This window comes from Zootoca vivipara, chromosome 16 (assembly GCF_963506605.1).
Source record: "Zootoca vivipara chromosome 16, rZooViv1.1, whole genome shotgun sequence".
In the NCBI taxonomy this organism is placed as follows: Eukaryota; Metazoa; Chordata; class Lepidosauria; order Squamata; family Lacertidae; genus Zootoca; species Zootoca vivipara.
Window position 1 is genome coordinate 36,695,925 of NC_083291.1, and position 27,002 is coordinate 36,722,926.

Genomic DNA, 27,002 nt, shown 5'->3' on the forward strand with positions numbered 1-27,002 from the left:
ATAACTGCACTTGGAAGAAAAAGCTAAATATGGATGCACCCTAGAAGCTGTTCCATGAACAGAAAAGATAAGGCAAAGAGCCTCAGGGACAGAATTTATTCTACTTTTTGGATTACTTGGGTAGTGTAGGGTTGAATGCTCCCCAATACCACAGTATTGAGCAGCCTGAGCCTTTTAAGTGGGGGAACAAATCACAAATGTAACTCAAAGCCCTGCAGTCTGAAGTGGGGTAAAGCCTGACCTACCACCTCGGCGTTCTGCTGCATCTGTAGAGGCAGACCTACAAAGCTAGTGCTCAAAAGATTTCTCTTGTGCTTTACCTATTTCGAACTATTTGGAGCATGGGGGCTATAGGTAGAGCACAGGAGCTGCAGGCCGAAAAAGGTCTGACTCCACTTGCTTGGGAGTAAACGCCATTGAATTCAGTTGGCATTCTGGCAACACACGCATCACTTCTGTTTAGAATATTACAATCGTTTTCTACCTCACTCTGTGATGTCTGGAACTGGTGGGCAATGAGGGACAAAAGTGAAGCCACAGGTATACCCCCCTGGCTGCCCCAAAACGCACCAGATGTGGAAGCGAAGGGAACCTTTCAAAGAGGGGATTCTGGCAGATGATGCTGGCTGTGAAGGCGTCTGAAAAGTGGCACTTGCTGTGCTTCACTTTTCTATGCTGCTATTAAAGACATTTTTGCATCTGCTCACTCCTCCGAGACCTCTGAAACAGGGAGGGGGGGGGAAGGTAAAGGACCCCTGACAGTTAAGTCCAGTCGCAGACAACTCTTGGGTTCCGGCATTCATCTTGCTTTACAGGCCGAGGGAGCCAGAGTTTGTCCGCAGACAGTTTTTCCGGGTCATGTGGCCAGCATGACTAAGCCGCTTCTGGCGCAACGGAACACCAAAACCAGAGCAGCGCACAGAAACGCCGTTTACCTTCCTGCCGGAGTGGTACCTATTTATCTACTTGCACTTTTGGGTGTGCTTTTGAACTGCTAGGCTGGCAGGAGCTGGGACCGAACACCAGGAGCTCACCCCATCACGGGGATTCAAACCACTGACCTGATCACCAAGCCCAAGAGGCTTAGTGGTTTAGACCACAGCGCCACCTGTGTCCTGAAACAGGGAGAACCAAGCACAATTCCTTACTTCTCAGTGGACCAAAGTATGCTGGTGTTAAACTGGTTTTCCTGCTGCACCAGTAAAACAATGAGGTTCAGAAAAAGGATGAGAGGTAGGAATGCTATTTTGCTTTTTTTCAGTTGCATTTGATTTGCTACCTGTAAAATAAACATTAGGGGGGAAATACTGCAGTGCCTTCCCCTGGTCTGGCTTTACTGCTTACTGTTTAATACAATATCTGCATTTAAAAGGGAAGAAGGTTTCTACACGTGTGGACTGGTAATGGAATGGTGATTGGAAGTCCAGTGAAATTAACCTCCATTGTTATGAACAGCATACAGTCATTGGGTCAAGGCAGCAGGATTTCAGGGAATAGGACCCTCACTGTGTTCAGAGCAGTTACAGGTAGGTAGCCGTGTTGGTCTGAGTTGAAGCAAAATAAAAAAATTCCTTCAGTAGCACCTTAAAGACCAACTAAGTTTTTATTTTGGTATGAGCTTTCGTGTGCATGCACACTTCTTCAGATACACTTGAAACAGAAGAGTCAGATCCTTATTTGCCTCTCCTGGACAATGACAGCTCCCTTTCTCAAGCTCTGGGAGGAAGACCTTTCATTGCCTACAGACAGCCACCCAATCTTAAACAACTTCCTCACCCACAATAATACAACCACCAGACTTAACATGGACACTGGTACCAGAGCCTGCAATAAACCTAGATGCCAACTTTGCTGCCACATACACCCGGACAACATCATTACTGGCCCCAACAACATCCAACATACCATCTCAGGACTATTTAATTGCTCATCTTCTAACATTGTATATGCCGTCAAATGCCAACGGTGCCCTTCAGCTCTCTATATTGGACAAACAGGCCAAACCCTACGCCAAAGGATAAATGGACATAAATCTGACATCAGGAACCACAAGACAGAGAAACCAGTAGGAGAACACTTCAATCTCCCAGGACATTCTATACAAGATCTCAAAGCAGCTGTTTTATTACAGAAAAATTTCAGAAACAGACTGGAAAGAGAAGTTGCTGAATTGGAAATCATTACCAAGCTTAAAACCATGGAACCACCTGGGATGAACAAAGACATTGGATTCTTATCTCATTATGCATGGTCTAGCTTTCTTTAGCGCCTCAGCCCTTGTTTTCCCCCCCAGGACTAATTGCAGCCATCAGCAGTCGTTAACAGCCATCTACAGGTTTACCACTCCCATCAGCCCATCACCCATTCCCTCCCACCCACCCCACCCTCTGTATATAAATAAGGATCTGACTCTTCTGTTTCAAGTGTATCTGAAGAAGTGTGCCTGCACACGAAAGCTCATACCAAAATAAAAACTTAGTTGGTCTTTAAGGTGCTACTGAAGGATTTTTTTTATTTTGTGTTCAGAGCAGCATTGGATAAGAGACAGTTAAAGACTGTATAACAGGAGTCTTGTGACACATTAAAGACATAACGAATTTATTATGGGATTAAGGTTACTGGAAACAAGCTCCATGAAGGGAAAACTCCACAATCCTTTGGGAGAATGTGTGTTGAATGTGCTTTAAATATATAGTGTGGGTCTGCCCTCATGGCACAATACGTAGCTGCCCTGGTTCAGGATTCCCTGGCAGGTGAGGAGAGATGGACTTGGCCCTGTTGTCAAGACACCTGTGCCTGGCTTGTGTCAATGATTAATGTGGTGACTAATGATGGGAAAGGAAGAGATTATTGATTTGGGCGGTGGGGGGGGGGAGAACCTGGAGGCACCTGTCCAGGAGAAAGGAAAATGGTGCGCGCCTCAAATTGTTCTCTCTCTGGGGGTCAATTCCCTTTGTCATCAGAGATCTTTCAAGGTGAGGTTGGGGGAAGCTGTTGTGGGGTGGAGAATCATGACCAGGATGCGACTCTGGTTGGGAGCAAGGAGGGCTGGCCAGGGGGTACGGAAAGGCAGAGGAAAGGGCTTCAGAACTTCTTCTGTTTTTGAGTCAGCCATGGGACATGGTGCAGTAAGAACCGAGTGCCTTTGATCATGTGCAGAGTGCCTTCTCACACACACAAAAAGCTCAATCAGCCCTTGAATATCTCGGATCGGGAAGAAAGGCTTCCGGGTCGGATAAGGTGCTCTGTAGTAATCCTGCGTGAGGGATCTCTGCCCTTTTCTTCCCTGACCCGCAACTGTCCCTTTCGCACAGTCATCAAGGCTCAGATCTGGATCTTCTTAGTCCCCGTTTTCCTGGGCCTTGTGCAGGTCGGCCTCTTCCTGGAGCAGATGGGCTTCTTCCTGCGCCATGGCAACAGCTCCCGCCGAACCAGCCTCTCGCTCTGGATCCTGGGGGTCTATCCGGTAAGAACGGGCAAAGTAAGCAGGCAGCCTTATCTCCCCTGTCTCAGCCTCTTAAGACTGCAACCCTGCGTTCACTTCCTAGGAAATCCAGCTGAGAAACCACAGTGAAGCCGATTTAGGATCCTGGCTAACTTAGGTCCATTCCTTTCAATAGGTCTGCCCTGAGTAAAAGTTAGCTGCCTGCAACCCATTGTTTCCATGCTTGCAGCTCTCCCTATGTACTAGTCACACATAACCGCGTCACACAAATGCATAATTAGCTAGCTTCGTTTGCAGCTTCATGTTGTGGTAGCATCTAGTAGCTTAAACTGAATGCTGCATACACACAACACTTCTGAAGCACGTTGAGAGTATCTTCCGGCCCCTCTGCAAATAATTCTGAGCACAGTACGGTAGCTTGTGAAGGGCTGCTGAGAACCGTAACTCAGTGAGGGGTGAACTATAGCGCCCCAAAGTCTTTGTGCAGAAAAATGTCTGCTGAATGTGCTTTGCAGAAGATGGATTGTGTAAAGGTATGTGCTGCTTAGGGACAAACTGCAGGCCAAACCATGTGCAAATCTTTTAATATCATCTCCCATCTCCTTATCCAACAGGTGTTCAGTCTCACTTCCCTCATTGGTTTGTTCATCCCTCGCACTTCCTTCGTCTGTAACTTTGTGGCCTCCATGTGAGTTTCTTTTGATGGGAGTGGGAACAGGCAGTGGAAGGAGCGGGATTAAATGTAATTTATCCTAAGGGAATTACTGCCAAGAAGACCTGAAGTTACCCACTTCAGGATTGTTTTTCCTTGAAAAATACAGTGGTATCTCGGTTTGTGACCGCCTTGGGGAGTGACCGCTTCGGACCTGGAAGTGTTTACATCCGGGTTCCGCAGCGCTCAGATGCGCAGAAGTGATCTGTGCAGCGTGCTCGTGCACAGAAGCGCTCTATCGGCATTTGGCGCACACACAGAAGCGTGCCTCAGGGAGTGATGGACTCGGGGAGCGACCGGCTCCCCAGAACCAATTGTATACAGCAAGGGTGTATACCACTGTATACAGCAAGGGTGGGGAACCTTTGGCTCTGTAGATGTTGCTGAATCACAACTCCCATCATCCCTGGCGATTGGCCATGTTTGCAGGGGCTTATGGGAGTTGTAGTTTAGCAACTTTTAGAGGGCCACAGGTTCCCCACACCTGGTCTACAGGCTACAACTAAAGTTGCCACTGTGTAAAAATAAAATAAAAGAAATAAAGTTGCCACTGTGTTTGCTTTTTTTGACAAACGACTCTATGCTGAATGAAGTTTGCCATCACCTTTGGGAAGGAGTCTGTGTACCTTTAATGACTGCATGGCGGTCTCCTTCATGAGGACGGTGGGCAAACTCAAGTTGCAACAGATACCGGTACTCCTCCAAAATCCCAACCCCACATTATGGAATGTTTACTGCAGGTATGGCTCTAGATTCCCTCAACGCGCTTACAGTGGAACCTCGGTTTATGAACACCTCGGTTTATGAATTTTCGGTTTATGAACACCGCGGACCCATCTGGAACAGATTAATTCATTTTCCATTACTTTCAATGGGAAAGTTCACTTCAGTTTATGAACGCTTCAGTTTATGAACAGACTTCCGGAACCAATTACACCCATGATTCAGTTTATGAACGCTTCAGTTTAAGTACCCCGCGGACCGTCTGGAACAGATTAATCCACTTTCCATTACTTTCAATGGGAAAGTTCGCTTCAGTTTATGAACGCTTCAGTTTATGAAGACTTCCGGAACCAATTGTGTTCATAAACCGAGGTACCACTGTACGTCATTTACTGGCTGGCTGTACCATTGGATCATTTCCCACCACCCCAAATGTAGTTGCATTTGGACCCGGGTCTATTAAACTGATAACTACTAGAGCACAATGACCGCTTCACTGGGACCATAGAACAGTATCATTCTGGCTGTTCATCCCACCTTCCATTTCCCCATCTCCACCTTCACAACAAATATGCAGAAACTCCTTTCCCCCTTTCCTCCTTCAAAATGGATGTGGGCGTGTAGCCTTGTGTCCTGAACGTGTCCACCACATTTCAGCTTGAGAACCCAAGGAATCATACGAACAAACAAACTGAAAGGCAGAAAAGTGACTTAAGTCTAAGGTCTGAATTTGCTCCGCCAACTGCTCCTCTCCAGCAACACTATGATCCAGCAGATACATAGTCTGTAACACTCCTGTTCCTGCAGCTACCACTCCATCACCCTCTGGAAATTCCTTGCATTGATCAGAGATTTCTTTGGCGGATCAGACCGAATGCTCCAGCAACTGGAGAGCCAGCGTGTTTCTCCAAACCCTTTCCCCTGTTGCTGCTGTTGCTGCCTTCCTGAAATTGCCGCCAACAGGTAAGAAGAGCCTGCCTTTGTGCTGTATCAGAGTTGGCCCTGCACATTATAGCTTCCTTATTGTACCCTATAATTTGCAACTGACCCAGAACACTTCAGCTAAATGCATCACGCCCCCTTCTTACATCAGGCTCTGAAAAGTTTCCTCATTCCCCACATCTCCTCGTTCCTTTTGCCTCACATTTTCAGATTATGAAAGTGCAGGCAAGGACTTGTGGTTTTGCTTTTATTTCTCAGTGGTGCCTAGCACATAACAGATGGTGATAAGCCTTCTCCTTAAGGTCCTACCCTGACACAAACACACACACTCATGTTGTACAACAACTTGAAGCTTCCCATTCGAGCTGTCCTCCTAATAGGCCTTTTACCGTATTTCTTACCCTATCTCCATGGCTGCGCAATCCCTGTGCTTTTAAATACATATAAAATGTTGAGCCAGGCTGAATGATTTGAAATCTAAAAATTCTGCAAATCACATTTCCTTATTTTGCATAATTCATTCTGGTTTTTCTATTCAATGTCTCATTTCCTTAGTTCTTGTTTTATGCTGCTTTTAGTTTTAGATTTTTAATGAATCTAATTTATGTGTAAGGGACACGGGTGGTGCTGTGGTCTAAACTACAGAGCCTAGGGCTTGCCGATCAGAAGGTCAGCGGTTCGAATCCCCACAACAGGGTGAGCTTCCATTGCTCGGTCCCTGCTCCTGTCAACCTAGCAGTTCGAAACCACGTCAAAGTGCAAGTAGATAAATAGGTACTGCTCTGGCAGGAAGGTAAACGGTGTTTCCGTGTGCTGCTCTGGTTCACCAGAAGCGGCTTAGTCATGCTGGCCACATGACACGGAAAAACTGTCTGCAGACAAATGCTGGCTCCCTCGGCCAGTAAAGTGAGATGAGCGCCGCAACCCCAGAGTCGCCCATGACTGGACTTAACGGTCAGGGGTCCCTTTACCTTTAATTTATGGTATGTGTAATTTAAAGTTTGCAACTTTGCAATTGTTTCAGTGTAAATTTGTTTATACTGTAATGTGATTGCGACTTGCTTTGAAAGGACTTGTGGTCTTGAAAAGTGGCATAGGAGTCACTTAAGTAATAATAAACAATAATTCATTGGGCACTCCGTCTTCTTTCTCTGACCCCTAGAACTCCTGCTTGGTTTCCTCCTGTGTTTAATCCTCTGCCATCCCACCAGAAAGTACCTCCTCACATTCAAGATTACCTTTACAATCTTAAGGGTTAGAAATGTAGGGTGGGATTCAATTAAGTTGCTGCCTACACGGAGTGAGGTCCTCTTGCACAACTGGACTTGCCCTCCCCCCCCCTTAAAGCTGCTCTGGGGTGGACAGATAAAGAGGTAAAAGCTTTCTGGGAAATGATATATAATGAGTTAAAGAAAATGTTTTAAAACACTTTTGTTTAAAAAAAACCCAGAAGCTTTCTTATTGGGTATAGTGGGTAAAGACATACCGAGTCAAGATAAAAAAAATGTTCTTATATGCAACTACTGTGGCAAGAATTTTGCTAGCCAAAAATGGAAACAACATGAAGCATTCCAAAAAGACTGGAATAAATTTATACTATAATTGAAAGACAACTGTAAGCAATTAACATCAGTAGCAGAGTTATCTGAAGATTTGTAAGATGAAATTGCTACCTATTCAGGTTGAGTAATGTAAGTAAAGACCTTCTTTGGAGGTCTTTAAGCAGAGGCTTGACAGGCATATGTCAAGAATGCTTTGATGGTGTTTCCTGCTTGGCAGGGGGTTAAACTGGATGGCCCTTGTGGTCTCTTCCAACTCTATGATTCTATGAATGTAACTTTTTAGGTAATGACATAATAAGAATAGGAAAGAAAGTGAGATGCAAAGAAGCAAAACCTAAAGTTTGTAAACCATTAGGTGGGTGGGAGGGAAGTCATTAGGCTCAGTTGAGCCAAAAAGGTTAAATAAGAAGATACTATGATAGGTAATGTGATTATATGTAAAACTAATAAAAATTATTATAAAAAAATAAAATAAAGCTGCTCTGGGGGTTGGGGGAACCCCCAGAACAGTTTTAGGGGTTGTGCAGGGGGAGGGAAAGATCAGCTGTGCAAATGGACCTCGTTCCCCACATGCATACCCTTATTACTGAATTCCACTGCTAGGATTTTTTTTTTTAAGGGAATGTGAATTTTTCAAGATTCTTACTTGCCAGCTTGCCATTCTCCTTCCTTCTGTTCTTCACTCCTCAAAAGATGGTTATGGTGCAACCCATCACAGTGTTGCACTGTTGATGCATCAGCTACAGTGCTCCTGAATCCTTTGGCTGAGGTTCTACACTACAGGATATTGAGTACAATCAGGGAACCCATGCTTAATTCTTCTTCTCTCTACACCAGGCACCCCCAAACTGTGGCCCTCCAGATGTTTTGGACTACAATTCCCATCTTCCCCAACCACTGGTCCTGTTAGCTAGGGATCATGGGAGTTGTAGGCCAAAACATCTGGAGGGCCGCAGTTTGGGGATGCCTGCTCTACACCATGGCAGTCACTCTCATTGGATTCTTCCAGAGGTTTTCAACCTTTTTGAGCCCACGACTCTCTTTACTAACTACATTCTTTCTGCAGCACCCCTGTGGGACTGAGGAGCCCAGTTAGGTCACCCTTTGCCTGCAGAGCTGGCAGCCTCTCACCCCTTTTCAAACACCCTCCCTTGTGGAGGGTTCCCTCAGCCTCCTCTCCTCTTCCCTCTCCTTGGGAGTCCTCTGGGTGGCCACTCCTGCTGCCCCTGGTCTCTCAGCTGCTTCCCCCCACCCCAAAGAGAGGCGCCTCCTCACACTGCCCCATAGGGACCTGGGAAGCACCCCTTGGCCAGAACCAGAGGCCAAGAGAACCATTTGCCTGGAGAGTTTGCAGCCAGGGGTGCTGCCACAAACAGATGTGCAAGTCTTTGGGAGGCAGAGACTCGAGAGGGCATCCGAGGAGGGAGGGAAGGAAAGAGGGTCAGAGGCCACAGCACCCCTGACCATCATTCAAGGCACCCCAGGGTGCCATGGCCCACTGGTTGAAAACCACTGGCTTCTTCCCTTCTGCAGAACAAACTTGCGATGTATGACGCTGGCTGTGTATCAGCTCTCTGTCATCAGGACCATCCTCTTTTTCGTCACCCTTATCCTCTGGACGGATGAGAAATATGACTATGGCGACGTAAGTAATTCTGGCTGTGAAATTCATGGCTGACAGGCAGAGAGGAAGGGAATTAAGGCACACCAGGGGAATGTCTATTAAGCACAGAATGAGTCCTTGGTATTCCCAATGATGCTGCAGGTTGGATATTTTCCTTAGGAAAGTGATAGGAGGTGCCTATTCTTCGGTCTGATGATAGATGCTTCCATTGGACTGAGCTGACTTGAATCTGGGCATTGTTATCCCTCACTGAGTAACAAAGCTGGTCTTAATTATAGCCAGAGCATATCAAATTGACGTGGCAAGGCAACTCAAATTCTGTATGCATAATGAGAGGGAGCTCTGGCTGAACCTTAGCAGCAGTTTCTTTGGATGACGACCAAAGAACAAGGTTATTATCGCTGGATGTTAACATGAAAATGCTGTTACGTTCCTGAGCACCAGGCTGGGACCAACCAGGGCGAACCTGGCAATTAGGGAACGGGGCAACTGTTGATTGGTATCAATTAAAAGTTGCTCATCGGTGTTTTAAAAGCACAGTAAAACTCCACAGCCCTGGGAATGAAAGCTTGCAAGCAGCCCCCAGTTCAAGTAAGTGCAGGACATAAATTGAAAGGTGGGAAGGAAATGAATGTGAGAAGGAAGCTCAGAGAACTGTGTTGCCTTGGTTAACAGGCAAAGAGGGAACAGCAAGGGGGGGCACTGCTGGGTGATATAAGCAGAACCACCACCAGTTCTGCCCCCCAGACCACTATAGATGGTCTATAGATGATGATTTCCATAGATGGAGCTATATTAGGTTAGAGATGTATATGCAGTGGTCCCCTTCAGGTCTTTGCCTGGCGCCCACAAAGTATTTATCTCAACACACACACCCCTCACCCCACCATGAAGCATAGAGGGTGGTTAACATTTTCTTCCTTGAAATCTCCATAGACCTGAAAGGGGAAGTTAGAAAAGTGATGTTCTTTCCCACTTTCCCTTTTGGCTCTATGGGCTTTTCAAGGCTCAAATTGTGTTGGACCCAGCTTTTACCCAGATCCCTTGGAAATGGTGTGTTGATTTTCCATCTTCAGTAGCATAGGAAGTTAGGGGCGGTGGGGGCGCGATGCCCCGGGCAGCGCAATCCCAGGGGTGCCATTGCGGCTGCCTGTCCCCACCCGTGCTGGGCGCCCCACCCCCAAAACACGTGCCCCACCCCCAAAATGCACGCCACGTCCCTGGGGGCAGCGCGCCTGCTCTCTGCCCCCAGTTAACATCTTCTCCTTTAACTTAAAGCAGCCAAATTGAACCAGTGATTTCATGATTAGGCTATGGATCAGAATGGGATTAGCTACAGTAGAAATTTGAGCTTCTCTATATTGCATCCTGCTATTTATATGCAGTTTTGCAAGCTGTTCACATTTCTGATTATACCAAAGTGCTAGTGTTGAAGCTTAGCCTTTCCCATTATTTATTTTAAAACATTTCTATACCCCCGCTTAATATTTCAAAAAAAAAACACCTGAGGTATTAATTTGTAGGAAGAAACTAAGAAAGGTGTCCTAAAAACAACCACCACCTAAATATACTCTTGAGAGCTAATGATTAAGGACCTTGAACTGTGTTTTTTGTTTTTTTCAGATGTGCTCATCTTCACTGCACCATTCAGCAGTGGAGCTAGGCAATTTTAGATTCTGTAGTTAACAGTCCTACTATGTCCATGGGTATGGGACCCAGGTGGCGCTGTGGTTAAACCACTGAGCCTAGGGCTTGCTGATCAGAAGGTCGGCGGTTCGAATCCCTGTGACGGGGTGAGCTCCCGTTGCTCGGTCCCAGCTCCTGCCCACCTAGCAGTTCGAAAGCACATCAAAGTGCAAGTAGATAAATAGGGACCGCTCCGGCGGGAAGGTAAACGGCATTTCCATGCACTACTCTGGTTCGCCAGAAGCAGCTTTGTCATGCTGGCCACATGACCCGGAAGCTGTCTGCGGACAAACGCCGGCTCCCTCGGCCTATAGAGCAAGATGAGCGCCACAACCCCAGAGTCGGACACGACTGGACCTGATGGTCAGGGGGCCCTTTACCTTTTTATGTCCATGGGTAAGCATGTGTGGCTCTTTAGGAGGTAATGTGCATTATTTCAAAATGGCATGAACCATTTTGGGTGGGCTCACTTTCTCCTGCTGCTGAGTGGGGCCCTGGACTTCTACTGAAAAGTCTTGCTCTGAAAGTGCCATTCAAGCGCCATAGGATTTCCCCCAAACACGTGTTGATGGGGGGAGTCCCAGCACCTGGCATCTCATTTGCCCATCCCTCTCTCCCAGGTGGGCTACACCAACCCCAACTCTTACATCTACGCCATCATTGCCATCTCCACATTCCTATCCTTCTATGGCTACTTGCTCTTCTACAAAGCCACCAAGCCGGCGCTCAACGGCTACAACTTGCGCTCCAAATTCGTCTGCATCATCTTGGTCCTCGTCCTCTGCGGCCTGCAGAGTGGGATCCTGGAGACCATGGGGGCAGTGGGGGCTATCCCTTGCAGCCCGCCTCTCTCCCCGGTTACACGCTCCCAAGGTAAGTAAGCTGAGGCCAGGAGCCCGCAGCAGGAGGCATTGAGGGGGGTTGGCTGACGGGCAGGCCACCTCACTCTCTGACTTGCTGTCTCAGGGACAATTGCCTTCCTGGCTGTCTTATGCCAGAGAGGTTCCCTGCCACCTTGCGGGGTTGGGGTCTCTCAGGGGGCAGAGAAGGGGGGGGAACTAGTTCCTTACAAAGCTGGCTCTTGGGCAAGGGGCAGGGCATCATTTGGGCTAGCCTTCACCATACCTGCCAAATTGCTGTCAGAGAAATAAGGGACCGGGCCGGAAATAGCAGGCCGGAAGTAGCGCTGCCGCCATTTTGGAACTGGGCGGAGCACGCTCAGAAGGGACTTTTGATGCTGCTTTGCCCAGTTCCAAAATGGCCACCGCGCCAGAAGTCGCACTGCAGCCATTTTGGAACTGGGCAGAGCAGCATCAAAAGTCACTTCTGAGCATGCTCCGCCCAGTTCCAAAATGGCCGCCGCGCCAGAATAAACCGGGGAAAACAAAAAAATCTGTTTTTTCAGCTAGGAACAGCTGGAAAAACGGGGATTTCCTGGGGAAAACGGGAGACTTGGCAGCTATGGCCTTCACCAACCTGGTGTATTCACAGTAGAGCTAAGGAGATTGTTCCATCAGCGTAAACATTTCTGCTTGCTTGACAGTGCCCCTCTCCCTCCCATGCTGTTCTCGGGGTTCCCTCAACCCCCTGGAGCAGATCTGGGGAGGCTGTGGAGGTGTGCAGGGAGAAGTCCCTGTTATTCTACTCGGAATCATTGTGCTGGCTTCCGCTGGTGCAACTACGACGCCTGCCAAGCTAGCTGGGGCTGATGGAAGTTGTACTCCAAAACCTACAGAGGGCATCAGGTTGGCGGAGGCTGGTCTGGCCTAAGCGTCAAAGGAAGGTGTAAGGCAGGGTTCCTCAAACTCGGCCCTCCAAGTTGTTTTGAGACTACCGTTCCCATCATCCCTGACCACTGGTCCTGCAACTAGGGATCATGGGAGTTGTAGGCCAAAAACATCGGGAGGGCTGAGTTTGAGGAAGCCTGGTGTAAGGAATCTGCTTTCGCTTGCCGATGTACTGTAGCCTTATCAGCTACTAAGGGTCCTTTAAGTTGCGCCCAGGCAAGGACAGAGACAGTCAATAAGACACCGGGGTTGAATTCAGAGAAAGAATTTTAATCCTTAAATTTAAGGGACTCTCGGTGATCCATGTTTCACGACAAGAGTAAAGAAACACAAATTGCAAAGCTTCTTATACACTTCTTTGGGCTCCTTTCTAAATGTGCGTACGTAAGGGGGTCACAGGTACATATAAGGATCTTCCTGTGTCCGGTCCTATGCATAAACACATGCGTCAAGCTAGCAACTTCCAGCAGCCTTGAGTAAGACTATGCGTCAGGCATAGCAGCTGATAAGCCCTTCTGTGTTCCAGACAAGGCCAGCTCATCTGGCCTTGGGGGGGTGGCTAAGTCATACTCAGAATTATACAATGCAGACTATATGATCAGATTTATAGCTCAATAACACAATTGGCAATTCTCTCCCTACAGTACAACTGGGAGAGCGCAGCCAGTCATGTCTCTTTCTACCTGCCCCACACCTGAAATTGCATACAATGTTGGATGTGGGGAAAGTGGGCAAGGTTTGGGGGAAACAACCTCCTGGGCCAAACCTGAATCCCTAGCAGGCTGGAAGTTCCCCACCTCTGCTGCGGAGTGTACCATATTCTTCATTCTCTCTTCACCCCTCCAGTGATCTACTACTATTCCCTGGCTGTCGAGATGTTCTTCATCGGCATATTTGCCCATTACTCTTTCCGAAGAGCCGAGCCGCAGCTGGACACTCAGCAGGTCACCCGCCACCGAGCCTCCCAGACCGAGGGTCCCCCATCTGGATGCTGCAGCCCGGGAGACGACGCATCCATGGAGGGAGCCAACCCAGGCTACCTGGGTGAGGAGTCTGTGTGTACCATAGAGCACTCTCCGCTGGACCGCTTTGATTTCATTGTGGGGGGGCCTGTGGATGGCTGGCGGGAGAGCTGGGGGCCAGGCATCCCGAGGACAGGGCCTCCACGGGCAGAGGCCCTGAAAGCCAGCTCCTTGCACCAAAGTACTGGCCCAGAATCACCACCAACTGGAATCCAAACTCATGCCCAGGTGGCCAAACTGAACGGTGAAGGGATCACTGTTGTGTAGCCCTCAATCTCCAGGAAACGGTCCTCCCTTTTGTGGCAACACCTGGATTCTGAGGAAACAAGGACGACTGACCTGAGGAAAACAGGATGGAGGCAGATGACAGCAACAACCACGAACTCCATGCTTAGCCAAGGAGTGGGGCAGGGGGAGAAAGGACAAGGTTTACCTTGAGGAATAAATAGCATTGTGAGGGAATTTCAGTCCATCTATAGCAAGTCTCGACTGTCAGATTAAAGAAGGTAAAGTAATAAGCAGTATGACTAAGGCCAGAATAATCAAAAACCTGGAAGGACTTGCCGTGCTGGGAAACAGCATGCCTTTGTTAAATGATTATCAATAATTTCTGCAGCACTCAGAACACAGTCTGCCTGTGAGGGAAGGGAGGCCAAGAAAACCCTGTCTTTAGCCCACAGCTGCCCTGGATGGATGAACAGGAATTTGAACCTCTCCGTGTGTGTCCTCCCAATAAAGCACCCTAGCTACTTATCACAGCAAAAGAGAAGCTTTGAGCAAGTGACAAAGCTTCATTAAAATCAACACAGTTTTGGTTACAGGTAGGTAGCCATGTTGGTCTGAGTCGAAGCAAAATAAAAAAAATCCTTCAGTAGCACCTTAAAGACCAACTAAGTTTTTATTTTGGTATGAGCTTTCGTGTGCATGCACACTTCTTCAGATACAGTTTATCTGTTCAGATATACAGTTCAGATACAGATAATCAGATACAACACAGTTTTGATTGGTCAGGGAGAAAGGGACAGAAAATAATAAAACAGAAAATTATGTAAAATACTAGTTCCCAATTGGCGGTCTGTGGACGTCAGCGGGTCTGTGTAACCACCCGGGGGGGGGGGTCGTCTGCATTTTTAATGTTTGAGGTTTTATTGTGTTTTTAATATTTTGTTGGCAGCCACCCAGAGTGGCTGGGGCAACCCAGTCAGATGGGTGGCCTGTAAATATTAATGTTGTTCTTATTCACCTAACAAAAACTACCATAGAGATATCAAAATTTTCAAAAGTAAGGGGTCCAGGGCTTAGCTTTTGAAAAACAGGGGGTTTGCAGTACTTATCTACCGGTAATGGGGAACCACCGCTGTAAAAGGTAAACCAAGAAGGATGAAAAGTCTTTCGAACCAGCAGGGGGCGGTATTCATCTCTTGCCCCCCCCCCCATTTCTGTGATAATGTCACGTTGACAGTTTTCCAAGGGCGTCTGTGACCTCAGCCTCTAGGGGTAAGCATGCAGCCCCCTGCTCTTGCTGCTCCAGGAGGGCATTTCCCTGCTGAGGCCGGGGCACTTGCTCCTTGGTCAGCAGATTGTGTTTCTTCAAGAAGCAGGCCTCTTCGTAGGGAGGGCAGATGGGAGGCTGAGTCGGGGGTACGTAAGTGTATTTCTTCTCGGGATCCAGCTGATCAAATGGGAAAGAGAGCAAGTGAGCTTTAAAGCAGGTGGTCCAAATCCCTTTCCTGAGCCTAAGCACCACCAACCACCACTATCCTTTTTGTTAATCTCCAGTGCTAATTAACAGGCACCTCCATTCTCTACATTGCGGTCTTTGGGCTGTAGCCAATGCTAGTTCTACTTGAAGAGTTGAAGGCACCTGTCTGTCTTGAGAGACAGGGGTGGGGTCAAACCTCTTTAGTACCAGCACCAGAGAGACCTTCCCTGGCCATGTGTCTGGAGATCCTGGGCCGCCCAGATGACAAGACCCCCCTCTTGGCTTCGCTGAAGGAGCACAAGGGAAAGTGGAGCAATACACTCAGCACCAGCTTCACTGCAGGAGTTGGTGGAAGGAGGCGTACAAGGCGCCGTCTAACCATCGCAGGGACTCCATCCAGGATTTGTGTAGGGTTTACTCCTTAGCCTTTTCTTCTTCCAAAGATATCCCACAAGGCAGCAGAGGTTTTCCTTCACCTATTTAAGTGATGGCCAAACTTGGCCCTCTAGCTGTTTGGGGACTACAAATCCCATCATCCCTAGCTAACAGGACCAGTGTTCAGGGATGATGGGAATTGAAGTCCCAAAACACCTGAAGGGCCAGGTTTGGCCATCACTGACCTAGATCAGGCATCCCCAAACTTCGGCCCTCCAGATGTTTTGGACTACAATTCCCATCTTCCCCGACCACTGGTCCTGTTAGCGAGGGATCATGGGAGTTGTAGGCCAAAACATCTGGAGGGCCGCAGTTTGGGGATGCCTGACCTAGATGGAGCCCCTTCCCTGGCGGATGAGCCCCATCTGCCCCTCACTTCCTTCTACAGCACATGCCGAAACCACCTTCTTGACTGTTGGACCCGTTATTGGTCTCATCCAGTGTCGACCCACTGAAATTAATAGCTGGGACTGACTTAGATCTAAGAATTTCATCAGGTCTGCTCCGAGTAGGACTAGCACTGGATGCAATGCTGCCTGTTTCAGGTTCTCCTACTGATAACTGCAAAGCACCAGGGGCTTTGGACTGGGAATCCCTAATAGAGGGACCCGTGTACTTTAATCTTTGCGCCGAGAAAGGAGCTGCTACCCATGAAGAAGACCGTATGCCTCTGAATACCAGTTGATGGAAATTGCAGATGGGGAGGGGGGCTCCTATTGCCCTCAGGTCCTGCTGGTGGGCTTCCCATTGGCATCTGGTAGACCACGAAGGATGCTGGACTAAGATTGGGCCTTTGGTCTGATCCAGCAGGCCTCTTCTGTTCTTAGCACCACCAGTGCCAACGACCAGAGGGTGGTTTTGCAGCTACCGATTCAGGAAGGACCACGTGGCGGAAGAGGGCCCATAGGACTCCACCTGGTTCTCCAGACGCACCACCCAAGGCCAGCCTTACCTGCAGAGGGTACGTCCGGTCGGAATCATAAGCACTCAGGTCTCCACAAGCCAGGAAGGGGACAATCACCCGGTTGGGGCCCTCCAGCTGGTTAAAATCCACATCTGTATTGGGGGAGGTTTGGTAAGTGTTGCTTGCAAAGAGATGGACCCTCCAGGGTTGAACACAGTCTGTCCTGCCCTCGACACCCCCCCCCCCGCCCCACTATTCAACTTTGTAATTCTTTACAATTCCTAATCCTATTCCCCTCATTTAAAAATATCCTTACAACTTTTTTTTAAAAAAATCTCTGTGGTTAAGAAGCTTTTAGATTGTGAAGACTCACAATCCCCCTCCTCCATCCACACTTTCTTGCCTCTGCCCTCAAACCACCCGCTTCCCCTTGAGTTTCCCTGCCCTGCGTCCCACAGCACAACGGGAACCCACAGAAACATCTCTTCCCCCTTCAAGGTTCCTTACCGTAACAGTGATCCAGCAAGGGATTTGACATGTTTGGCACGTAGCCTTCGGGGGGGCTGTAGTTTCGGCAAACAACAAAGGCCTCTGGAAGGATGAAAAGGCAGTTAAAAGCTTTGGCGATCACCGCTCTGGGATTCCACGCTAAATTATACACAAACACACACAATCCCCGGCTGTTTCCCCAATACAGTTGGTTATCAAGCCCTGTGAGGAATATGTTGTGCCTAACCCCAACCTGCATTGGGAAAAGGCATGTTCTGCACTAAAACCATCAGACCGGGGACGGGGGGACGGGGACGACGACACAGCAAAGAGGACAGAGCATCTGCTTTGTAAACAGAAGGTTCCAGGTTCAATCCCTGGCATCTCCTGGCAGGGCTAGAAAATACCTTTGCCTGCAACCCCTGAGGCCCACTGCCAGTCAGGGCTGACAACTCCAAGCTAGATGGATCCAGTAGCCTCACTGATGTAATCCAGCTTCCTATCTTCCTATATGCGGGCCATTTCTAAGCTTCCATCACATATGAGCATGACCAAGAACTAGCATGGAGCTATTCAGACACAGTCAGACTCTGTTCTAAATTGTTTCCACTGAGTGCTATGTGACAGAATAAAACAGTCTGACTCCTGGGATGCAGAAGATGACGGACGTATGACTCATGCAATAGACAGGAGGCCCTTCAATGGCAAGAGCCCATTTGCCAGCGGTGCCCTTGAGAGAATGACCTATAAAAATGAATGGCTGCCGCTCACATCTATAGGAAGCGGGGAAACACAGCCTTTGGGGAAACACAGCCTTTCAGTGTATCTGAAGAAGTGTGCATGCACACGAAAGCTCATACCAATGACAAACTTAGTTGGTCTCTAAGGTGCTGCAGGAAGGAATTTTTTTATTTTGTTTCGACTACGTCAGACCAACACGGCTACCTACCTGTAACTAGCCTTTGGGGATTAGCTTTGCAGCAGGAGAAAACAACTGCCCACTACCTCCAACACTGGCCTTCAACAACAGTACACACATGTCCTAATTTTGCAAATGCATGGCTACCCATTGAATGTAATGGGATTCTTGTCCCTAGCTGAACTAGGTGACTGAAGAAACATGTTTGCATAAATTTAAAAAGTTAGCCTAAACTCCAAATGCAGCTGCTGCAACACAAACATGATTTTTGTTTTTTTAAATGGCACTGAAGCAGAAAAGACCTCCACCAAAGCAAACTCAATCAAAAGCCCTAAGAGAAGTTTGGATGGTTAAATTTTGGGGAAAGGGGGTGGGATGAAGGAGGAATGGCAGATTTGTTATTAGGATTGATCAAAAGGCTTGAAAACTGGACTGTTGATTATGGAACTTGCTGGACTGAAAGGGGTGAATGGGTCCCAAAGGGGGAGTAGGTATATTGATCAATAGATATATAGTTAACTAAACTTAGGAATGAATAAATGGTTTAAAAGGGATGGAGGTCTTTGGAGGTAAAAATTAGGTAAGGGGGGGGGAAGAAGGCTGATTAGTTGAAATTATGGTAAGATTTGCAAATGTGAATATTAAATAAGGTTAAAAAATAAGGTTAAATAGAATAGGAATAATGATCAGAAACCTGTTAAATGAGAATTGGAAATGTAGACCGAGGTAGGGGGGAGGTTGGGGAAGCCCCTAAAATGTGATTATAATGAAATGAACATGATAGTTTTTCTTTTTCTTCTTTTTATTTCTTTATTTCATTTTTTGAGGGGGGTGGGGTTTTTTAAATGTATATTTGGGGAAATAGTTGGGTGGGTATACTCCTTCTTTCTTCCTTGTTATTCTGGAGCTCTCCGGTGGCGGGGGGGGGGGGCTCTGGGGCAGGGAAGGGGGGGAGGGGACAAACTCAACTATGAAATGGACCACCTTCGACTGTCTACCTTCACCGGACTTTCTCGTGGCAGGAGGGGGCCTGTGGATGGCGGATGGGAAAAAGGCAGGCATCATGTATGTTTTCTTTCTAATGTGCAAAATCAATAAAAATTATTTTTTAAAAAACAAAAGCCCTAAGAGAGCACGACACCACGGCATGTGCAGATTCTGTTGTGCGCTTCTCTGACCTACGTTCACTTTTGTGTTTTTGGAAAAGTGCTCATTTGTTTTCTTTTAATTGTAGGAGGTTGCTGCAAGGAGCAGGGTGGAGGCAGGAGGAAAGAGTTGGCAAAGCAATGGGTAATAGGGCTATGAGAAAGACGCTAGAAGTCACGAGGGGACATACATATCATGTCCTCTCCCCTATGCTTTTTAACATCTACATGCAGCCGCTGGGAGAGATCACCAGGGGGGGGGGGGTTAGGCTGGGTGTTCATCAGTATGCAGATGATACCCAGCTCTACCTCTCTTTCAAATCAGAGCCAGTGAAGGTGGTGAAGGTCCTGTGTGAGTGTCTGGAGGCGGTTGGAGGATGGATGGCGGCTAACAGTTTGAGGTTGAATCCTGACAAGACAGAAGTACTGTTCGTGGGGGACAGGAGGCGGGCAGGTGTGGAGGATTCCCTGGTCCTGAATGGGGTAACTGTGCCTCTGAAGGACCAGGTGCGCAGCCTGGCAGTCATTCTGGACTCACAGCTGTCCATGGAGGCGCAGGTCATTTCTGTGTCCAGGGCAGCTGTCTATCAGCTCCATCTGGTACACAGGCCGAGACCCTACCTGTCTGCAGACTGTCTCGCCAGAGTGGTGCATGCTCTGGTTATCTCCCGCTTGGACTACTGCAATGCGCTCTACGTGGGGCTACCTTTGAAGGTGACCCGGAAACTACAACTAATCCAGAATGCGGCAGCTAGACTGGTGACTGGGAGCGGCCGCCGAGACCACATAACACCGGTCTTGAAAGATCTACATTGGCTCCCAGTACGTTTCCGAGCACAGTTCAAAGTGTTGGTGCTGACCTTTAAAGCCCTAAATGGCCTCGGTCCAGTATACCTGAAGGAGCGTCTCCACCCCCATCGTTCTGCCCGGACACTGAGGTCCAGTGCCGAGGGCCTTCTGGCGGTTCCCTCGTTGCGAGAAGCCAAGTTGCAGGGAACCTGGCAGAGGGCCTTCTCGTGGTGGCGCCTGTCCTGTGGAACGCCCTCCCGTCAGATGTCAAAGAGAAAAACAGCTACCAGATTTTTAGAAGACATCTAAAGGCAGCCCTGTTTAGGGAGGCTTTTAATGTTTAATAGATTATTTTATTTCATTTTTCTGTTGTAAGCCGCTAGATGGGCGGGGTATAAATAATAATAATAATAATAATAATAATAATAATAATAATAATATATCATTATCATCATCATCACCACCACCACACACCCCCTCTGCCTGCATGCTTCCAGACATTCACCTGCAACAATGACAACTAGAAACATGGGACCAGATACAACTAAAAAGCTGCACTAGCGGGAGCCAGGACAAGTCTCGCCAGCACAACATGGCTTCCCCTTGCCTCTCCTCCCCCTCCATGCCCCCCAGATAGGCTCTGGGGATGTTGGGAGAGGCCCCAGAACAGCATACAGGGGTAGAAGAGGGGGAAGATTGTTTCATTGGGCAAGCAGAAATACTCGCAGCAATCTCCTTAGTGCCACTTAGAATTCCACTCATGGATTACTATTTTTTTGAGATTCCAGGGATTCTGAACAAGCTGTAGGATCCTGTAATGCTTTGTACAGTTTTCCCCATGAATGGCAAAGCTGCAAGTTAAACAGGCTTGCAAGAAGTTATTTGGTTGCTCACCGATGCTGGAGTTGCGGCTACTTCGGGGTTTGGCGCACGTCACATCAGGAAAGAAAATCCGCAGCTGGGAATAGAGGAGGGTGATGTCCTTCCCTCGGAATATCTAAGACAGGAAAGCAAAATGCCATCATTTCGCCTGGATAAACTGCATTCTTATGCCACATTACCCAAGCCGTGGATAGAAACACAGATGCAGAGGAATCCTCCGCCAATGGGAGACGGAGAACGGGTGTAATTCAGATGTACTGGGGACACTGAGCTCAACAGCATCAAGGTGCCATGAGGGAACAAGCCCAGGGTGCTCCCAAAACAGACTCAACATGCAGCCAGCACCCAAGTGCAGTGACTCTTGATATCACTGGGAATGAACCCAAGTTCCCTGCTCTGGGATCTCACGAAATCACAAGATCCTGCCTCAACACGTCAGCAGAAGGCACATCAGGAGGATTCCCAATGCCACTGACAGCCATCTTTGCCTTAAGCCAAGTTCAAGTCAAGCTCTCACGAATTTGGGTCCTTGCATTCACAATCCCTGGGAAGCGTAACAAGCCATTTTGCTTTGTTTGAAAGTATCAGGTTGTTATCCTTTGGGTCTTACAATATTCTTGCTTGAAGGTGAAGTTTTATTAAAAATTCCAAATACCGGGTAGTAGCTTATTTCACCAGGGGTGTTTAAACACTGTTGTTATAATTTTCATATAAAATACATTTTTGCCATGTGGTTGAACACCACGTCACCTTTGGTCTGTCTTCTACTATACCTTACTTTTTGAGTTAGTTTTTCAGCACTAACTATGGGCCAGATTTGATTCTGCCATAAATCCTAATTTGTACCCATTTTTGGCAAATTTAATTTTAACTTCTACTCAGTTGTGTTTTTCTTTCCCTATTTCCTTATTCTTTACACATTACTGAATTATGTTTTCGATTAAATGAATAAAAAGAAATAGACAAACGATGAGCTCTCAGATTTTCAGTATTCCTGCTCAAGTTACCTTGTTGCTGTCTTGAAGAACCTCTTGGCCCACTGCTGATGCTCAGCGGGCTGATGAACTAGACAGGCCCACCGAGTCCCTTTCCTGTTTGCTGTGGTGCCTTAGGTGAGCTCAGGTGAACAGCAATAAGCAGGTGCTGAAACACCACTGCAGGGTGATTTTGGTGCGGTGCCCACAGCAGCCCTGTTTGGCCACACCTAAAGCAGGTGCGGGCTCTGGCCTATGGGGTCACGAAGAGTCGGACACGACTAAACAGCAACAACAAAGCAGAACTGCAGTGTCTATTAACTCTTCCCTGATCACCTGCAGGGCTCACCTTTGCTACAAATGTCCCTCCCTTCTTTAGCACGTGCGTAGTGATGTTCAGAGCCTGGAAGAAACAGAAGGAAACAATCAGCACCAAAAGAGAAAAGCCTTTTTTGGCACAAAGATGCAGCAGGTGGGGAACAGAGCCACCAGCATCCCATGAGAGTTTGGGTCAGAAGAGAAACCTAGATAAAAGGCAAAGGGCTTGCTATGGTCCTGCTCTTTTCCTGTTAGCAAAGGCCCAGTACTTTTAAGACAGGGGTGAGAAAGTGGACTGGATCCTGGGCTTTCCCACCCTCAGTGACTCATGATATGTGAGCAGGGTCCACCTTGAAGTCAGCATTGATCAGCTGATCAGTGGGAACTGAACGTCTCCCCGGCCAATGCATCATCTGGAACAGTCTTTACAGCTCCCGACTACAAACCGGCAGCCATGTCAACCCTTCCTTGGGTTTCTGGGAATTCACAAGAGGTTGTGACTGTAAATCTGTTTTTACAGCTGTAGCATACTTTTTTTTAAAAAAAAAAAGCCAAGATTTAGAGCCAAATGCTAAATATCTTACTGAAAATCTATTTTTGTAATTGCATATGGAGATTGTGGAACAGCCCCCCAAAACTTCAGGAAGGGCTTCAGGATGCTCTTCCTGAAGTTTTGGGGGGCTGCGCGCTCTGCAACCCCCCCCCCGAACCCTCCAAAGGGACAGAATTTTTTCCCGCGTCCGCTGGCGATCGCGCTTAACCCGGAAGTCCAACCACAGGACTCCACTTAGGCGCAGTCTGTAGATCTTCCAGGTCTGGGGAATATGATGATACAGTACTAGATAGGTCCTTTGGAGGGCATCCCATTAACCTGCCTGATATCAGGCCTTATGTCAGGACCCAGAACAGCGTGGCATTTTCTGGGGCTTGGGGATCACAGGAAGGCTCACAGGGGCTGACGTCATACCCATCACTTGCTGGCACTCTTCCTATCAAGCTTCCAGATCTGCTGCATTCAGTCAGCCTGGGCAACGTTCTGCTGAAGGATGCCAACCGGCTCTTCCATCAGTGCAAAGCCCCCACAGCCCCCATTGTGGTTGAGTTTGCTCATTACACATAGCGGCAAACACCAGGAGATACTCACAGCGAGCAACAGCTGGGCCTGAATGTACTCATCTATGTCATGGAGTCCGGTCACTGCAGAGTAAAGGAATTACGTATCAGAGCTAATACAGGCAGCTTTCCCCTCTAAAGCCACCGTTGGCCAGCAGAGCTCCTTGATTCCCATGACAAGGCTGGTAGCCTGGTTGCCACCTACCGTCAGGGGCTCCATCACACACCACCAGGTCAGCGGGCTGCCCTTCAAAATGGCAAATGATCTCCTGAGCTGTAGAGACCTGGAAACAGAGAGGTAGGTGGGTATGTGAGCAAAGAGACTTTTCTCTGGGTAGGCCTCTTTTTCTTCTGCTGCTTAGATGGGGTAGAGGCCAAGCTCAAGGCTGTCATCACCCCAAGATCCACTAGGTAGCACCTACCTTGGTAATGTCCCCCTGAATTTGGATGACACCTGGCAACGGAGCCATGGCTTGCAAATCTACAGCTACTATCTTGACATCAGAGTTTTTAATGTCTTCTCCTCTGTGGGGTGGAATAGAAGTAGATCCCATGAGAGTCTAGCCTTTCTCTAAGGAGATGCAACCCACTGGATATATTTGAACTGAATTGTTTGCTTACTTGATCTTTCGGCTTAAAACCTGGCTCCAGCTCCCAGGAGCTGCGCAGAGGTCCACAGCCCTAGAGACACCTAGAAAGGACAAGAGAGGATCAGTCAGCGCCTCTGCAAAAAAGGACTAGGAAGCAGAACTCCTGAGATGGTTCTCTGGGGGGAATAAATGACTGTTTAAAGTGGTAAGATGGGGCCTCTGTTGCAGTGTTATCTCCCCAAAACAGGACTCTGGTCATCTTGGAAAAGCTATCTGCTAGAACAGGGATCAGCAAACTTTTTCAGCAGGGGGCTGGTCCACTGTCCCTCAGACCTTGTGGGGGGCTGGACTATATTTTGAAAAAAAATATGAACAAATTCCTATGCCCCACAAATAACCCAGAGATGCATTTTAAATAAAAGGACACATTCTACTCATGTAAAAACATGCTGATTTCCAGACTGTCTGCGGGCTGGATTTAGAAGGCGATTGGGCCATATCCGGCCCCCGGGCCTTAGGTTGGGGGACCCCTGTATTAGAAGGAGGAGATACCAAAGCAAAAGTATTAATATTACACAGGTTCTGGGTCTGAGCCATGGCATTAAAAATAGGTTTGAGTGTTCAACACTTGTTCATGCCCTTCAGTGATGCAAGAAAAAGTGGTAATATAATGGGGACATATGTTTTTTTGGCCCACCTTGAAACAAATGGTATTCCTCATCCAGTTGCAGAAGTTTGAACGCACTACGGGCTCGCCACCCCTCTTCTTTGGCCAGGCGGTAGTAAATATCACGCTTGTCTTTGGAGGAACGTCCCATCCTCACTTATTTGACAGGTACTAGAATGCGAGAGAAGAACTTGTCTGTTACCTGCTTTGCCATTGTGTGGGGAAGAAAATCAACTGTGGGTCAAAGCAGTAGCACTGGCTTATTATAACAAATGAACTGGAGGCATAACAGGCCGGCCCTAGAGGAAGTATTAGCTAATCCAGTATCAATATCAAAATGGCTGCCTGGTGGAATGCAACAGAGAATCTCAGAGAGTACTTTTTTCAGCCCTGGAGAGTTGATACACCTGAAACGCCTTTTTCTGAAAAGTAAAAGAAACTCTGGGGAGGTTGTTCCAAAGCTGCAGCCCCATCACTGAAAAAGCCCTTGTAGATTTTACCTTATAAGTGGATGTTATTCAGGGCAGAGCTGTCAGATGGGTGGGGTACAAATATATATATATATATATAGAGAGAGAGAGAGAGAGAGTGTGTTATTCCCTGAGGTACTATGAGTTCAGACCATTTAGGGGGTTAGGAGAGAATAAGCATCATCTTGAAATTTATCTCTCAAAACTGCATAGCTAAGATGTTCCAAGTGCAGTGTAGATACCGTAGCAACAAAAGTTGCTGGTTTGATCCCCATACAAACAGCTGCTTAAATTCCTCAGGATCCCTTCCAACTCTACAATTCTATGAAAATGCGTTCTGCACTTTTTGAATGCACTTGTGAAACCCTGGAGAGCTGCTGCCATTCAGAGTAGATGGTTCAAGGGTCTGACTCAATACATGGCAGCTTTCTAAGCCCCTGTTATTATTTCCTAATTCTTCTTGTATTCCAGGACTGGGTGCTAGCACTGTGAAAGAAGAAGAAGAGTTTGGATTTGATATCCCGCTTTATCACTACCCGAAGGAGTCTCAAAGCGGCTAACATTCTCCTTTCCCTTCCTCCCCCACAACAGACACCCTGTGAGGTGGGTGGGGCTGAGAGACTTCAGAGAAGTGTGACTAGCCCAAGGTCACCCAGCAGCTGCATGTGGAGGAGTGGAGACGCGAACCCGGCTCCCCAGATTACGAGTCTACCACTCTTAACCACTACACCACACTGGCTCTCACCACACTGTGAAAGGGTTCCCGGGTGGAGACCTAGCTTAACCTCAGCTTCTTGTTGCCAAGTGACCACAAATGGAAAATGAAGCTGTAAACCTGTTTTGAATCCGCAGCACTTCAGAATGAAAGGTGGAGACAGGCTTGTGAATGATTTGCTACTCCATACCAAAATAACGGACACAGGTGGTGCAATGGGTTAAACCACTCAGCCTAGGGCTTGCCGATCAGAAGGTCGGCGGTTCAAATCCCTGTGATTGGGTGAGCTCCCGTTGCTCGGTCCCTGCTCCTGCCAACCTAGCAGTTCGAAAGCTTGTCAAAGTGCAAGTAGTAGATAAATAGATACTACTCCGGCGGGAAGATAAACGGTGTTTCCGTGCGCTGCTCTGGCTCACCAGAAGCGGCTTAGTCATGCTGGCCACATGACCTGGAAAGCTGTACGCCGGCTCCCTCGGCCTGTAAAGCGAGATGAAAACCGCAACCCGAGTTGTCCGCGACTGGACCTAATGGTCAGGGGTCCCTTTACCTTTACCTACCAAAATAATTAAATCTTTCTAGGAAAAAAATCCCCTTGGGCAAAGAAACATAGTGCGGTGCGTCAAGGTGTGAGTGTGGAAGGCTCCATCCCAGTTTTCTCCTTGACATTCCACATTTCTGTGTGCAGGGTGAGCCCATCATGCGAGTCCCCACATGCAGCGTGAAATGGTGCAATCCAGAAACAAGGCCCCACTCCACCCTGCCCTGCTTCCTATAAATCTTAGATCTTAGAGAGGCTGTTGGTATCGAAAGACAATCACCAGGCAGGCAGGATTCATACTAACGTAACCGCCCTGTGACCTAAATCTAATAAATAAATAAGCTCTCTGCAGATGCTTAGCGTCGTAACAGGGAGGAACCAACAGGTGAATAAGGCTCTTCCCTCTACAGAAATGCAACCGATGGAACAGAGCTTCATCTGTTGAATGTCTGCCTGTCCCATCAACTTCAGAGAGCAAAGGAGGCCTGGACTGGCTACCCCAAAACGCGCCGTCCTTTCCCCACGGAGATAAATCCCGTATATACCGGAAGCAAGTCCTCCGCTGAAAACGGCCCTTGGTGGTTGTTTTTCACATGCCGGAAATGGATGGCTAATGCAAGGATCCGTAGCTATGCCCCGCACCACGCATGCGCAAAGGGTATTACAGCAAACTAGGCGCTGCTCGCTCGTCTACGTTGGTGTGGCGCATGCGCAATTTGGAAACCTTGCACGCCTCCCGGATCACTGCGCTTGCGCCGGCGCCTTCTGGCTGTCGCAAAGAAGCACGGGAGTTGTAGTGCTTTGCTTTATTCTTTCGCTGATTTGAGGGAGTCGAGAAGCCGTCTGCCG

At 47.9% G+C, this 27,002-nt stretch overlaps 2 protein-coding genes across 5 annotated transcripts; one reads left to right on the forward strand and one right to left on the reverse strand.

Moving 5' to 3' along the window:
• The first annotated feature begins 2,884 nt into the window (after positions 1-2,884).
• Positions 2,885-18,539, forward strand: LOC118097956 (organic solute transporter subunit alpha-like). Of its 3 annotated transcripts, XM_035141280.2 has the most exons (7): positions 2,885-2,975; positions 3,315-3,466; positions 4,060-4,133; positions 5,688-5,843; positions 8,918-9,029; positions 11,315-11,567; positions 13,328-18,539. In XM_035141280.2, the coding sequence occupies exons 1-7, from the start codon at positions 2,909-2,911 to the stop codon at positions 13,768-13,770; spliced, it is 1,257 nt and encodes a 418-aa protein (XP_034997171.1). In that variant the 5' UTR covers positions 2,885-2,908; the 3' UTR covers positions 13,771-18,539. The 3 variants fall into 3 exon arrangements, with proteins under 3 accessions (XP_034997171.1, XP_034997169.1, XP_034997170.1); XM_035141278.2 differs by lacking the exon at positions 2,885-2,975 and having other exon boundaries at positions 2,993-3,481; XM_035141279.2 differs by lacking the exon at positions 2,885-2,975 and having other exon boundaries at positions 2,993-3,466.
• Positions 12,111-26,803, reverse strand: FTSJ1 (FtsJ RNA 2'-O-methyltransferase 1). Of its 2 annotated transcripts, XM_060268980.1 has the most exons (12): positions 26,699-26,788; positions 26,032-26,092; positions 24,461-24,601; positions 23,795-23,864; positions 23,596-23,698; positions 23,379-23,457; positions 23,205-23,257; positions 22,092-22,145; positions 20,781-20,883; positions 17,052-17,135; positions 16,593-16,696; positions 12,111-15,175 (listed from the first exon to the last, which is right to left on the reverse strand). In XM_060268980.1, the coding sequence occupies exons 3-12, from the start codon at positions 24,579-24,581 to the stop codon at positions 14,954-14,956; spliced, it is 993 nt and encodes a 330-aa protein (XP_060124963.1). In that variant the 5' UTR covers positions 24,582-24,601; positions 26,032-26,092; positions 26,699-26,788; the 3' UTR covers positions 12,111-14,953. The 2 variants fall into 2 exon arrangements, with proteins under 2 accessions (XP_060124963.1, XP_034997172.1); XM_035141281.2 differs by lacking the exon at positions 26,032-26,092 and having other exon boundaries at positions 26,699-26,803.
• Between the last annotated feature and the right edge of the window lie 199 nt (positions 26,804-27,002).

What these genes read in the sequence shown, in the direction of transcription:
- LOC118097956 (XM_035141278.2), top strand. Translation starts at nt 3,152, where the DNA reads ATGTGCAGAGTGCCTTCTCACACACACAAAAAGCTCAATCAGCCCTTG. An exon ending in TGTAACTTTGTGGCCTCCAT is followed by an intron (nt 4,134 to 5,687) that starts GTGAGTTTCTTT and finishes CTGTTCCTGCAG; the next exon opens with CTACCACTCCATCACCCTCT. An exon ending in CCTGAAATTGCCGCCAACAG is followed by an intron (nt 5,844 to 8,917) that starts GTAAGAAGAGCC and finishes TCCCTTCTGCAG; the next exon opens with AACAAACTTGCGATGTATGA.
- FTSJ1 (XM_035141281.2), bottom strand. Translation starts at nt 24,581, where the DNA reads ATGGGACGTTCCTCCAAAGACAAGCGTGATATTTACTACCGCCTGGCC. An exon ending in GTGTGATGGAGCCCCTGACG is followed by an intron (nt 23,258 to 23,378) that starts GTAGGTGGCAAC and finishes TTTACTCTGCAG; the next exon opens with TGACCGGACTCCATGACATA. An exon ending in ACCGGACGTACCCTCTGCAG is followed by an intron (nt 15,176 to 16,592) that starts GTAAGGCTGGCC and finishes CCATTTGATCAG; the next exon opens with CTGGATCCCGAGAAGAAATA.